Consider the following 15,245-nt stretch of genomic DNA (forward strand, 5'->3'; position numbering starts at 1 on the left):
TACCAATGAGTAATAAGTAACCATCACTAGGAGTGAGCAATGTCTCATTGATTATTGTTTCCTTGGCAGTAACACATAGGCTGGTTCTTCATTAGTAAAATTTCCTCCATTCTGAAAGCAGCAGAGCAGAGAAATATGACCCTCTATCAGGGACTGTTAGGAACTGTTGAGTAGATGTGTTTTTATATAGCTCATATCCAAGGGAACATTAAATTGAGTTTTTAATAAACAGTTTTGTCACTCTCCAGCACTAAAAATCAGCCACCTACTAGTGTGATCACTGTGAGATTTTGGATAATATACAACAAGTAATAACATGGTTGAGTTGATTTTACAGTTACATCAACAGAGTGTAGTGCAAAAGTGTGATAAGTAGACTTTTTATAACAAATTGCATATGTCTGATCTAAGGAATGCCTAGAGATTCCATTTGATTTTTGTTGTAATAAATCAAATGAAGAAAGAGTGCTTTTTCAGTAACAAAAGCAATTCAGAAATTTATTGCGGACTTCAGTAATTCTAATGTTTTTTCTCTGGATATTAAGAGCAGCTTAAGTCTGGCCAATACCATAAAAATGTCTTGGGCAAAATGTGGAAAAAACTAGCAGAGCTAAGCAATACAGGTATAGTAGAAGCAAATACATTTTAAAAGCTTTTTGTGTGCCAGTAGCAGCATTCCTTATAATACATCGACTATAATTTGTATAGTAGTACTAAGAAAGAAAGGGAGATATAATTAACTTATAGCTGTAATTGGTGGAAGCACTAGATGTCTGTTGTGTTGAGCTAGGTCTAAATATATTATTTACTGTTTAAAAGGGGACATTTAAGTTTGGTTTTGCCTTCTTTTAGGGGGAGGGAGTTTGACAACTTTAAAACAAATTTGACTTCATTTTGAATAGGTCTAGTCTAATTTAAAGAACATGAATTGCACACACAGTAATTTCAGTGCTCTGTTGTGTGTTACACACTACTCTCAGATTCAACTCAGTGTAGCAGTTTGTCAAGATTTTACCTTGCCTGCAAATCTAAGTTCATGAATAAAGCTCTGCAAATCCTAGGGGCTAATATGACATCATCTGAAGCAGTAATGATACAAATATTTTTGTATGCTTTTAATTGTTAGGATTGTGATGAGTCTGGTAAAAACAAATTTATCCAATATTATGTCATCAGTCTGCTTCTAGTAACTTACTGTTCCCAAGCTGCTAAGAAATCCTAAAGTCTTCCACCACAAATATTGCCTGCATCCTAAGCATAACATACCTCACAGCCCTATCAGACAAAGGTAGAATATTTTAATATGACTTGTATTATTTAGACACTAGAATTTTCATTTATATTAATGAGGGAAAAGCCCTGTTCACAATGTCTTCTGCTCTGGTGAATTTTAAGGGCCAGAGTAGCATAAATTTTATTTCTTTAGAGTTAGAATGAATGTGCTACCTGCAATAACTTTATCTGGCATAGTTTCAGCTAAGTCAGAGCTTTCTGAAGGGGCAGGATAAAGCAAAGTTGTCAGTAACAAGCCATGAGCACTTGTCCCCAAGAGCACACACTGTTATGTGCATGCAGTGTGATCACTGGAGGTGTGCAGAGCCTTTCAGGTGCTGTGGTCCCCCATGGTGATGCCTCTGTCCAAAGTGGGCAGTGGTGGAAGCAAGGAACAGAGGCATGTAGCCATAAAGGAGAAGTTGTTACTGGTGTCTGACATGATCAGAAAAGCCTCTGTCTCTGAATGGTGCTGCCAGTACTTCCCACAAAGATATGCTTCTGGTCACTACTGAAAAGAAAAAGAATCTGGGACTGAAAAAGCTCTCTATTTGTTGTATTGCTTAGATTTTGGGTTTTTTAATCCATCACCTCTGGTTTTATCATGAAGGAGTTATGATGAGGCCAGGTCTATTTCAGAGCAAAGGAGGATGAAATGAAAGGGCCGTTTAACTCTCCACCTCTCCTGACATAGCTTTAGCATGTTCAGTAATGGCTTGCAGAGTTTTAATTGATTTACAGCAGTAGTACAGGAAAATGGCCTACCATGGCCATGCTATTCCAGTCAACTAACTGAACAATGAAGAAAGAGACCTATAATTGCTATCTGCTTTAAAACTTCCTGACTGAAGGCATGGGAAGGTCAGCAAGGTTCAGGAACAAATACATAGGATGTAACACAGTGCCTAGCCTTGCCCTTGAGAACACCAGTATGAACTCACTGATCCTACTTCAGTGAGCAGCAGATATCAAACTAACTCCCACTGCTTGTTAAAATGTACAGAAACACAAAATAATGAGGTTCTCTTTTGCTACCACACTGAGCTGCAGTCAGACATGCATGTGCAGTCATAGCATTGTAGTGTACTAGGAACTGAGCCACAGAGCCTCTCCCAGGGCAGGTCTCCTACTGGGTTCTTGTTATCCCAGCAGGAATATTGTCATCTAACTCAGAAAATCTTTTCTGAAGGACCACTCTCCCTTTCTTTTCTTTCCAGAAGTCTATTAGGAGCTCATTATGTGTCTGTGGGTGTAGAACGGCTGGTTGGCTCAACCCTCCCAAGACCTAAACTTAGTTTTTTCAGTTTTCTTCAGATGTGTCTGAGTCGTACAAAATTTAGTGCAAGTTTTAATGATTGGTAGTTTAATTCTGCAGATGTTTCTCAGTAAAGTGAGGTAGGCACTGCAGTCCACTTGTGCAGGATTTGACCATTAACATGACTTAGCATGCAACAGCAAGCAGCACAAATGTTCCTTTAAAAAAGTAAGCAAAATATCTCTAAATCTGTCAGCATAACTGTAAATATTGCTGCCTGGGGTGATTTATGGTAAACCAAAACTACACTACAGACATGGATCCTGGATGTCTTATATTTGAGTATAAGAATCAGGGTTATCCTTTTAAATCCTGACACTTTATTCTCTTTTTGAGTTCAAATTGTGTTCAGATTCATAACTGTTAGACACTGGCATCTTTCTCTGCTGCATGAAAACAAAAAGAATATTTAGAAGGAAACTGTATATTAACTTGGGAGAGATAGTATAAAAATCTGTATAATGAATGGATGGCTTTGCTGAGCTGGAATCAGACTTCGGTGTCCATATGCTACAGTTATGAGAACTCTGTGAAGACAGCAGTGAAAAATAAGACTCTACACCTTTCAGTTGTTTAATTTAAAGATGATTTTAAAATGTTAATCTGGAAGGGGACACAGTAGTAATAAAGTTGTGATCTGGAAACAGAGTTAAGCTGTTTCCAAAGCACGTGTCACAGGAAGCGAAGCCAGGACTTGTTATATATAAATAGAGCTAAAAGCATACTGTTGATTTGACAGCATGTAGACTAAGGAAATAATATTTGTGTGGATGTGATGGGAAATATTTTTTGCTTAAAAGTAATAGAATGATTTTTAAAAACTGAATTCCATTTGGTTTGATTTACTTTGCTAGGATATAAGAGTTTTAATTACTTTTCCTATAAAAGTCCATATTTGCCTTAAAGAGCTAAACTCTTATAAAAAGGAAAAAAACTTAAATTATAACAAAAGTAATGCCATTATCTCCATAACACATTGCTGTCCTCTGCAGACATGCACCAGTAGAGGCTGCTGTACACCATATTAAATAAACATTTATACATACTGATAGATTAATTTACAGGAAGGTCAGAGATGGAACTTGAAATGTATTTGTGTGTTTAACTGATGTGAACACATAGAAACTTTAAATGTAGAAACTCTAAGAGTCTACAGTAGAACCATAGTCTGGGGGTAGCAGCAAAGTAGCAAGCCCTTGCTTTTCATCATTAGTGTTTCAACTCCAGACAGGGTGTAATGTCATTTTCTACAGATACCTGTTTCACAGATACATTTTTTCAGTACCTGAAGGTACTGAAGCATCGGTCTGTTTTTGGACTGTCACTAGTAAGTAGTGGTTACAACACTGTTTCATTGAAATTTTTATTAGGGTTTGAACATTTTCACAATGTTTAAAATGTGTTTGTTAAGAAGCACTCCATATACACGTGTCCCTTTTACTAAATGTGCAAGAATTTTCCTTAAAACCACAGGTATTATCCTTGCATTATTTAGGCTATGGTTCCAATGACTCATTCTCCATTGCCTTCTGCTGTTGATCTGGCTCTGTGGAAATGAAGGCTCTCCACTGTCAGAAATGTAAGAACATGCAGAGCTGAGCTCCCTTCACACACAGCAAGCACCATGGCCCTGTCACCACAGTGGGCAGGCAGGGCATGGAGGGCTCCTGGGGACAGGCAGCGAGTGCCTGTGGAGCCTTTGAGACCTCACAGGACAGAGTGCCCTCACAGAGACCTAAAGCACCACTGGCAAACAGCTAAGAATTAGGGACAACCCGAAAGCCAAGAGGAACATCTTGCTCTGTTGCTTCCAGTGCAGTGCTACTCAAGTGGAGGTGGAGGAGACAGGTCAAAAAAATTCCATGCAGTCTTTGTTTCTTCCTGCCATCCTCCTTCCAAGAGTGGTCTCTCTTTGGCAGTCGCATGAAGAAGGAAACATTTGCTTTGGACCAGTTCAAACAGCAGGCAGGAGACAAGCGCAGTTTAAAAGAAAATCAATAACAAAGAAAGAAACCCAAACATCCCAAATGGGTTGTGACCTGGCAAGTACTGCCCTTCCTTCCTCTCTCCATGCAGTGCCACCCTCACGCAGTTGAAAGGTGGATGGTGACAGCTACAGGCAGCCAGGAGCTGGGCAGTGTTCCTGCCTGCAGCAGGGGCTGGAAGGAGCAGTGCTCCCAGGGCATGGCAAGGTGGCAGCAATTGTCCCCAGGGGCATCTGGAGCAGGCGAGGGATGCAGCAGCAGGAGGGAGTGAGGCCATGCTGAAACACAGAGTGCAGAGACTTTGGGGGCACTTTGCACATGCCAGCTGGGGTCCTCTAGTCTGCAAGCCGGGGGTATTCTGGCAAAATAAACAGCCAAAACCGCTTTTGGTTCTGGAAAGTTGCAGGTTGGCATGCAGGGGTTTGTAGCAGGGGTGAGATGGAGGTGGGTGCATGCTGAGGGTAATTGCTGCAGAAAAGAAAGTCAGCTTTGCTGGCAACTTATTTTCACTGATATTTCCTCAGTAATAAAGTCAGAAAAGAGTAACTGCCAACTGCATCTCCTGAAATTTGTCAGCTCTGTATATACTAGGAGAGGCTGGAACCACGGGTGTTTCCAAATCCCTGACTAAAAGGCAGTAATGTCACAGCTAGAGGCTATGTAGCCTTACCTTGGAGCATACTTGCACCTGAAGAGACAAGAGACAACTGGCTGTTGGGAAACAGGACAATTTTTTTCTTTCAGGTCCTGTAGGAGTTGGACTGAATGAACTTAAACGGAAATTGCTAATCAGTGACACGCAGCACTACGGGGTAACAGTGCCACGTAAGTAAAAATGCACTCCTATTCTCTAATGATATCATTGCATTATTAGCCTTTATTATTGTATTACCTTTAAGGTATTTTTAAGTTTAGGTCTCTAAATGCATGCTTGGCATCCAAATTGCTTTTCTTATTTTTAAAAGTGCTGCTGCAGTTCTGCATTAAATAGCATTGATTTAACTGATAGAGCTTTTTGGCTCAGAGGTATTGCAGTACACTTTCAGTACAAGTTTAGCATGATTGATGTCAGTGAGGTTTAGTAAATGAAACTCAGCTGAAGAACACCCTGGATTTGGCTGTAAAGCACTGAAATGTACTCTGTTACCAAGGCTTGCATTCAGCAAACTGGCCTTTATCTGTTAGGCTGAAAAATGAAGATTAATTATAAACAGTTGAATCCAGTGAATAAATTAATGAAATCCCTTTTATTAGCTTTAGAAGAGATGACCTGGGGAAGTTTTTTCCTCTTTCCTGTTTCTGACCAAGTAGTGTGATTTTTATAAAACTGAGTAACATTGTGTTATATCAACTTCTACAATTCTTTACTGGATTTTCTTTAATATGAAGAACTCAACAGTTTTAGACTTTGATTTCTTGGTTTGCTTTCTACTTGTACCTTCTATAGGGAACCTTCACAAATACGGCTCCAACATTATGAATTTGGGAGATTCTCTCTCAGGTTTTTTGCAAGTGCAGATATTCTGTGAAGTGTATATATATGTATGAATGAATTTCCTAAGTAGAAAAATTAATGCATTTAGTTTGGCAAATCATTTCTTTTGCATATATTTGCTTCAACTGGATTTTGAAAGCAACAGTAACAAAAAAATCTAGATGTTCCCAAAATATTTAATACATTGAAGTACATGCAATCATTTGCCCAAAAATATTTCTCTAAAAGTTGACAGTATTCATCAAGCTACCTTCTCTCCTTTCTCTTCCAAATTTGTGGTTATAAGTTAAAACAAACATGTAAAGGAATCTCTCTCCCTGAAATTCAGTAAGTCAGGACTTGGAGGGAGAGTGAGGTTCCTGTCTTGGAAATGTTCCTCATTGTGTCTGCCTAAAAGGAGTGATAGATCAAATGGCATTTAAGTCTCTGTTGCTGCAAGCAGGTTTTGTATGTCCATATGTGGTGAAGAATGCATGATGCTGTAATATTCAACTTGTTCAAAACAGGATGTTTTAATGGGTTCATTAATCATAAATGACAACCCCTCAAATATTATAAGCAAAACCCTTATACCTACTTGGGGGAGAGTAAGAAGTGCAAATAATACAAGGCTATTGAAAGAAAATGGAATTCCTATTTTTAGTCACAGGATAAAGAAAAGCACTAAAACATAAAGTTCACACCCTATTTTTTTATTACCATGCTTCCCATACCATGGCTACAAGAGTTGTTAATGAACATAACATTTTATAAATCAGGATGGTGTGCTTTGTTTCCCTTTATGGTCTCGTATGCTAATAAGTTTAACAAGAGGCAAGGCTGGGGTAATTGTTATGGACTGCTGTTCCTTTTATTATTCAGCTGTCCTCATTTTATTGGATTTTTCCACTAGTTAATAAAAAATGATAATCTGATACTTGTCCAATAGTTTTTTTCCTGATTTTCCTGCATGCATTTAAAACTCAATCCTGTCATGTGCTTGTGTGCTGCCTACCAGATCCAGAGCAGCCTTATGTGCTTCAGAGAAGTGAGGGAAGTGCTATGCTTAGTATTGCACAAAGGGTCTGTGCTTTTCAGCTTTTCCTGAACTGGTTTGCATTATATTGTTTTGTGCATATTTTCCTTTTTTTCTTTTATATGATGAAACTGCAGACACTACCCGTCCAAGGAGAAGCCAAGAAAGTGATGGTGTCGAATACATTTTCATTTCCAAGCACTTGTTTGAGACAGATGTACAGAATAACAAGTATGTTGAAGAGATTTTTAACTAGAACTGCAGTTAAAACAATGGTTTATTATAAAATGGGGCTGGTTGTTATTTTAGATAATAAGTCAAAGTGGATATAAGTTGCAGTGATTTGAGGATGTGTTAAAATTACATGTTGTTATATAAGCAGCTGGGGAAAAATATGGAATATGTGTAAACACAAGAGTTTCTAAGCTTACATGTAGTTTCAGTACCTCAGCTCCTCAAGGAGACACTGAAATTAGAGGTGCTTGGGATGGGGGAGCATTCTTTTAATAGAGCATCTTCTGTCATAGCACTAAAGCACTGCAGCTCTAGGGAAGGGGGCTGTGGAAGTGCTGCAGACGTGCCTGAGTCAATGTTTGCATAGTTCTGTTCTCTTTCAGGCCAGGCACTTCCTCTGCTTTTGAATTTAGATATCTACAGTGAAGGCCCTGCCTGTACACCCTCCAGAAAGTAAACTAAAATGAAGAGACAATGGTAGCATCGCGTTCTCCAGCAGCCTGTAAAATTCTGTAGCTTGAAATTCTGCCCCAGTTTCAGAGGGCAAAAGTGTATTAGACACAAAGCTGTGGGTTTTATTGAAACTTCAAACTGTGCTTTGCTTTTCTGGCAAATAGTGCTTGTACTTTTATAGCAAATAACCAGCCGCCTTGGTTCCACCAGCACCGTCATCATTCCTCCTCTTCTGAGACACAGAATTTGGATATTCTGTAGTGTGCAATGAAATTTCAGTAGTTTCTATTGTTTAGCTTATCCACTGTTTTATTGCATTGCATTAGTTCAGAAAAAGAGGTGATGGAAAACATTAGTGGGCTGTTGGACTACAGTGCTTTTTTCTCTTTAACTGTAATACAAGCAGGTGTTACTGATTTGAAAGCAGTAAAGTAGAAGATTTCTTAAAATTGACATGCTGAAGTACTTGACAGCATTTCCTTTATAAAACATGGTAGAACTCTCATGTAAAGTAAAATATTTTTGCTTCTGAATTAAATCTTATAAAGCACACTGCTAAGCTTTTTTTCTGGAGAAAATGGAAATCATTTCAGTTGTTTTCACCTTCTGCCACAGGTTTATCGAGTATGGCGAGTATAAGAATAACTACTATGGAACAAGTTTAGACTCTGTTCGGTCAGTTCTAGCTAAAAACAAAGTTTGTTTGTTGGATGTGCAGCCTCATGTAAGTAAGCATGTCTTCTGTACTCTTGTACTTCCCCATATTGCATATTGGAATCCTGGTAAAAAATATTTCTCAAAAGGTGTGCTTTATCCCACACTGAATGACTGTTGAGTGGCTTTTCTTGCTCGCTTTAGCTAAGCAAGGCTCTCTGAAAAGAGATAAATATACAGCCAGTAAATAAAGGAATTGGAAGCCCTGCAGCATAATACTTAAGATTTAATTACAGAATGCTCCTATATTTCCATTTATCTTTCTGTTAGTTTGGGCAACAGATTGTCTCTGAAACTGTAATTTCAGAATAGTTTTGAGTTATCACCAAGTCCAGCAACTCTCTCTCACATGTTTCACTACAATGTTCATGCCAAGGGTTTCCATGCAGGATGGACATGAGTCAAGGAACGCACTAAATGTGTTGTTGGCTGGATAATTGCTAAGAATATTCCTCTCTAAACCATTTTTTATTCATTGACCTTGTCTTTCAACCCTGCTGAACAGCTCCACTGGGAATTTTGTTGCTCCTAAAAACCACAGTGCTTCTAGGAGCTGGACTAGTTTGTTTAAACCCAGCCAGAGCATCTCTTCTCCAAAGGTGGCCAGTGTATGGTTGAACTTTTTCTCCTCCACTAAATACCTGCTCTTCTCCTCCATCCTCTCACTGCCAGTGGCACTGGAGAAAGAGTTTTCCTACCTTTCTGAAAATTCCCCTTAGATGAATCAATGCTGGTCAGCAGAGCAGGATGGCAGTAAATGAAAAATAACTGCCTAGAAATGCTTTATGGGTTTATTATGGTCAATGGGGAGTTTCTTTTATTACAGTAAATTCCATTGTGCAAAATAAACTAATTAATTAAAATCTTTCCTCTTCCCAGACAGTGAAACACTTGCGGACATATGAGTTTAAACCATTTGTTATATTTATAAAACCTCCATCACTTGACCGTTTGAGAGAAACCAGAAAAAATGCCAAGATTATTTCAAGTAAAGATGATAAGGGAACTGCAAAACCCTTTACTGTAAGTATAATTAGTCATGGCAAATCAGGAGAACCTGTCAGGAGTTTTTTTGTAGCAGTTCACCTTGAAAATAAAGGTGATCTCTGGTTCTTATTGACAGCACTTGTCAGGGCTTCCATGAGCATCTTGCTGTTTCTCAACCTCTCTCACACTGCACATTTACTGTGGTGTTTTCATTGTTTGATATGCTCATGGGTATTCACAGTTTCCATGCTTCTCTGACTTTATGTCAATAAAGAACCCCCACAGTGCAAGCATATCTTTATAAGATATAATGCTGTGAATTTTCTTTAAAAAATTTGTACCTGGACTTAGATGTTTCTATTCAAATAAAAGTTTGTTTTGTCAACTGTATTAGGGGTCTAAATTTAGAGGAAAATGCAAATATAAAGAACCAATTGAAAAAGTAAATGGTCCTTTAATAAAAAGCCCATATTTGTGGATAAGAGAAATAGAAGGTTTTTAAAATGTTATAGAAAAATTGAACATTGTAAGAAAGAAGAGATATCTAAGCAAGGAACAAATGATGGTTTTTGTGAATAGTCAGAAAAAAAATAACATTACCCAATATTAACCTACTTACTTCCTTGTAATATAATGAAATCATATTTTAATTGAATCTACAGCAAAGTTGGTCATCATTAGATTGTTTATCTGTATTTACAGTGTGTGTCATTTTTCTTCATTCAGGTGTCACTTAAGATTTTTTAGATTTTGTTTCCAAGTGAGTCACAGATATAGTCACAAACTGTATCTGTGTAAAATGTGCATTTCAAATAGTTTGGAAATTACATTCTGTAAGAAACTTTGGTTTGTGGTATATAAAAAGTAAGAGGAGTTTGTTCTTAAGAGCAACCTTCAGGCCATTGTTTAGTTAGGACAGGTTTCATCTCTCAAAGTCATTTAAACAAATTACTAAGATTTGCTTCCTCCCCAAACATGACACCCACTAAGCCAGATCGAACAAGGCATAGAATGATTACTCCTACCAAGCTCTTAAAAGGGCTGTGCTGTAAGTGCTAATAGCAAGCTGAGATTAACATAATGAAACTTTAAATGTATCATCAAAGTAAACAGCTAGAAACATTTTCTGCTGGTGCTGCTAAAAGAAAATGTCTCCATAATTACGGTGCAGTGACTAATTGTGTCACTACAAAGGCAGAGATGAAAGAATTGCTGGTTAAGCTGAGTCAACTCATCAGAATACTCTCTGAGATCACTTGTAATGGTAATCTCTATTTTTTTTTAATTAGAGGTAAGCTTCCATCTCCTGATGAGATAAGAAATAAGCAATTATATAATGTTTAATATGGAAAGTGTTTATGCAGGGTTGTTATGGACTGGCTGTGCATTGATCTTTATTGCACTGCTCTTACTAGGAAGAAGATTTTCACGAAATGATTAAATCTGCCCACATGATGGAGAGCCAGTATGGCCACCTTTTTGATAAGGTGATAGTCAACGATGACCTTGCTACAGCTTACAGTGAGCTTAAAACAACTTTTGACAGACTGGAGACCGAGACCTTCTGGGTTCCTGTCAGCTGGCTACACTCATAGCAACGTTTTAGGCAGACAAAACCTCTGCTGTTGTATCAACATGTAAACTTTGGGCATGGTTAAGCTTTTACTTGATGGCTACTTTCTTGGGAGGAGGGATTTCAGCTCTTCTGAGCAGCAGGTATACTCTTCATGCACTTGGAACTGGTCTTGTTTTCCTGTGTCTTCAATTCTGCTGCCCACGGTTTGGGGCAGAACAGTCAGATTAAACCAGAGATTTACTGTGCTCCGTAAAGTGAGCTAATACTAGTGTAGCAAAACTGCCAAACACCTCTTTATCATCATCTGTGTGTTTCCAAGGTGAGTGTTTTTAACACAGAGTTTGCAGAAGATACAAATTGATGCTGGAGATCAGCACTTCAGTGGTTTTAAGCATAACTGTTCCCATACAAGAGCACATCAGCACTTGGAAGTTATTGCCCTTTCAGTGTTTGAGAGAACTGAAACAGGCAAAAGAGACCAACATTTTTATGAGGAAGACACCATAGTTTTAATTATGTATCAATGTGTTTTTACTTTTCTAGATGTGAACCTTGTCTTACATGTACAGACTGATTTAAATATTCTTTTGCAATTAACATAATCATGGAAAGAAAGATGTATTCAGTGAAACACTCAGCTGTGAGCATGCATGGATTGAAAGTATTTTCAGGCATACTCTGTGGCAAAACAAAGAAAAGTCATGGGAATAATTATTTAAATAGGAAAAAATGTGGCTTAGTGTGTATATAACTTCAAAGTCCTTGGGATTAAACTTCTGTAAAATCAGTGGCAAAGTGATGTGAATAGCAACAAAGATGAGAATAATTTTTCCCCCTTTAAACTGATTTAAAATATTTTTGGCACACTTTAGAACAATTTTCCCATCAGAAATTTTCAAACAATGAAGAAACCTTGGACATCTGAGAAACAGTTGAAAGAGATTAATTCTTTTATTGTTGAGTATGTACTGATACTTTTTAGTAGAGTGACACGTATTTTGTCTCCTCTCAAAAATAAATTAATGCTGTACAGTTCACTGTAAAAAACATCCTTGTCACTGGAAACAAGACAGTTGGAAACCCCATTTTAAGATTTGATGTGTCAGTGTTAAGCAAATGTATATTAGAGGAATGTATTTTTAATATAGATAATTTGGTATTTTTCTTTATTTACTACTGATATGCAGGAAATGAGTACAGATGTAAAGACCAAGTAACACCTGTGTGTCGTGTTGTGAATATGTCTTGTAAGTACAGAATGTCTATAGGAACTTGGTGACTTTAGATCATCCCATCTGTGGCATTGAAACAGGAAACCATTATTTCATGTTAATCTGTAAAGAGAATATAGCGCTCTTGTTTAAAGAAAAAAGAATTTAGTGAAACTTTATATATTTATGAAAGGGTTGAAAAGGGATGTTAAGTTTTTAAATTTCTTGTCAATGTGATCATTTATTAAAGAGATTACTAGTCTGTAATTTGAAACAGTCTCTGTAAATGGAGCTCAACATTCCATGTAAATATTTTATTTCAGTTCATATGCTGATAAAGCCATGAGGTTTTGCAGTTTTATTCTAAATGTGTATTTAATGTGTGGGCCATTGCATTTGGCTTAGAGTCTTATAAAACAAATGAAATGCAAGAAACAACAGCAGAATCCCTGGGAGTCTGGAAAAGTTTATGCAAGAATTACAGATGTACTGAGTCCCAGTATGGACAGATGCTCTGCTTGAACAGCTCTACTGTAACTTCTATCAAATTTCACCATTTTCCTGGTGGACTTAAACTTTTTTTTGTAACATAAATAGGAATTTTTTGATTAAATTAATTGCATAGAGATTATCTTAGTTGAGAAAACATTTTCTACTTTTTTTTAAATCACTGAAAATCAAACTATTTTTCAGGGGATATGGAATTCAGCAGGTCAGTTTGCCTTTTTCTGTGAGATGCCAAGTGACTTCACCATACCTAGAAATGGAGAGGACCCTTGGCATCTCTCGGGATGTGGCCATTTCCAACAGGAGGGACTTTAGTCCTCACTAAAACACTATTGGCATTGCTCCTAACTCAGGCTGTCTTGGAACATTGGGGTACAGTCAATGCTTGCATAAGGGACCTGCTTTTCTCTTTGTGAAGTAGATGCTAGAATAATCTGCAAACACCTTGGCAGGGACAGTTCTGGCTGTCCTGCAGGCTGTTTTTCCTGTCTTTTTGAAGTTAATTTATTCCCCATTCCTGGGTCGGTGTGGTCTGGGGGGATCTGGAGCACAGCTCAGCTGTCCTGGGCAGCGCGGAGCTCCCCGAGCCACCGACCCTCTGATCCCAGCACATCCTGGCAGGAGGCTCCCACAGCCATGGCTGCCTGCCCTTCTCTGAGCCAGGAGCCAATTCCTGAATGGGAACACCTGCAGAAGAAAGGGAATCTCAAAAACATGGATGCAACCAGCAGAGTAAAACGTGCACAGTCTGTGACGAGTCAGAAACTGTTTTAATTACATTACTAAATTGCTCTTTAAAAATCAACATTATTGCATTATTTAGCTTCTAAAGCTAAAAATTAAAGCCCTCCAAGAGGCAGGCAGAGATGACAGTAGGTTTAGGCAGAAAAAATATCTTAGTCAAACAGTTTCAACAGGACAGGAGCCTGCTTACCATGATGGATCCTGAGCTGTGCTGAACTGTTCTGGGATACCAAGGGGAACAGGGGGGTGGATTGTTCCTTTGACTTAAGAATTTGGGAATGAAGACAACTAAACATGTTTCCAATATTCCACATATTCAAGTTGTGCTGTGTGGGTTTTTAGAGAAATGTATGTTTTGACAGTCAAGTCCAGATGTTTTTATTGTGTTCTAGCTGTTTGCTGTAGTCAAACAAAGGGTAGTGTTTTTTAATATTGTACCAAACTCTATACTTGAATTCACCATCAGGTCCTTGGTTGATGTCTTACCTGAAATCTGATCTTACCTTCTTATGCAAAACAATAAATTATTGATATACCACTGAAGGTGTTTTTTTTTCTTTATTGAAAATTGCCCCATAGCATATCATAGACTCATAGAATGGTTTGTGTGGGAAGGGACCTCAAAGATCACCTTGTTCCAACACCCCTGGCATTGTCAGGAACACTTTCACTAGACCAGGTTACTCTGAGCCCCATCCAACCTGGCCTTGAACACTGTCAGGGATGGGACATCCACGACATCTCTGGACAACCTGTTTCACTGTCTTACCTCCCTCACAGTAACAAATTTCTTCCTAATACCTAATCTAAACCCACCATCCTTCAGTTTAAGGCCATTTCTCCTTGTTCTATTGCTACATTGACTTGTAAAAGTCCCTCTCCAGCTCTCTTGTAGCACCTTTAGGTACTGGAAGGTGCTGTAAGGTCTCCTCAGAGCTTTCTCTTCTCCAGGATGAACAAAATGACTTTAAAAGAAGAAATTCCTGACTAGTAATTTATTTCATGGGACTCTATTAACTTTAATGCTCCAATTATCTTAAATGGAAAAACAAAGCACCCCAGAACAAGGATAACAACTCTTAGTGTTTCATTTCCATTGCCAAACTCCTCTTCAGAACTGATGTTTACCCTTTCCTGTAGCCCACCTCATAATAAACCATTTTCTTTCTGAGGGGAAAAGCTTACATCAGTGGGTCAAACTGAAATATCAGCTTGTCTGGGCTTGCAGAATCTCAGTGTTATCCAGGTTGTTGACTCGGAGTGTTTCACCAGACACATAAACTTCTAGGCCATGCACAAGTCCCATGGGAAGTTGTGCTCATTTGTAGGACTCAAAGAAAGTAATGCTTGAACTCAGTTACTTTTTGCATTGTGTTATACCTTTTCCAGGAAAAAAATAAAGTAGCCTAACACATACTAGGATTAGAGAGAAGGCTTTTAAGCACCTTCTGTTTTGTTTCAGTGCACTGTTCTGCATTTCCCACATGTACTTCTGTTCAGGTTTCTACTGCGTGCGGAGAATTTTTTCTTCAATAAAGCTCATATTTAGCTTTTGTGAGATTGTTTCAAAGGATGAATAGTTTCTTCAGAGGTTTGAAATTGAACTTGATCTAGTCTATTTTTGCTACTGCTCTCTCTATAGTCATTTCCCCACAGGATGAAGAGTTTTCTGTGTATCAGTGCTTAAAGTGATTTGTACTTGAAATTTGCCCTAGATCCTTCTGCTCTCAGAGTCAT

General features: G+C 38.2%; 1 protein-coding gene across 1 annotated transcript in view; it reads left to right on the forward strand.

The window, feature by feature from the left end:
• Positions 1-14,051, forward strand: part of MPP7 (MAGUK p55 scaffold protein 7) — a 146,844-nt gene extending 132,793 nt beyond the window's left edge. The window contains exons 14-18 of the mRNA XM_058023683.1: positions 5,317-5,397; positions 7,220-7,313; positions 8,385-8,493; positions 9,363-9,506; positions 10,886-14,051. Coding sequence (XP_057879666.1) covers positions 5,317-5,397; positions 7,220-7,313; positions 8,385-8,493; positions 9,363-9,506; positions 10,886-11,065 — 608 coding nt within the window. The 3' untranslated portion in view covers positions 11,066-14,051. The remainder of the gene's footprint in view (positions 1-5,316; positions 5,398-7,219; positions 7,314-8,384; positions 8,494-9,362; positions 9,507-10,885) is intronic.
• The last annotated feature ends 1,194 nt before the right edge of the window (positions 14,052-15,245 follow it).

Source organism: Melospiza georgiana, chromosome 1 (assembly GCF_028018845.1).
Source record: "Melospiza georgiana isolate bMelGeo1 chromosome 1, bMelGeo1.pri, whole genome shotgun sequence".
In the NCBI taxonomy this organism is placed as follows: domain Eukaryota; kingdom Metazoa; phylum Chordata; class Aves; order Passeriformes; family Passerellidae; genus Melospiza; species Melospiza georgiana.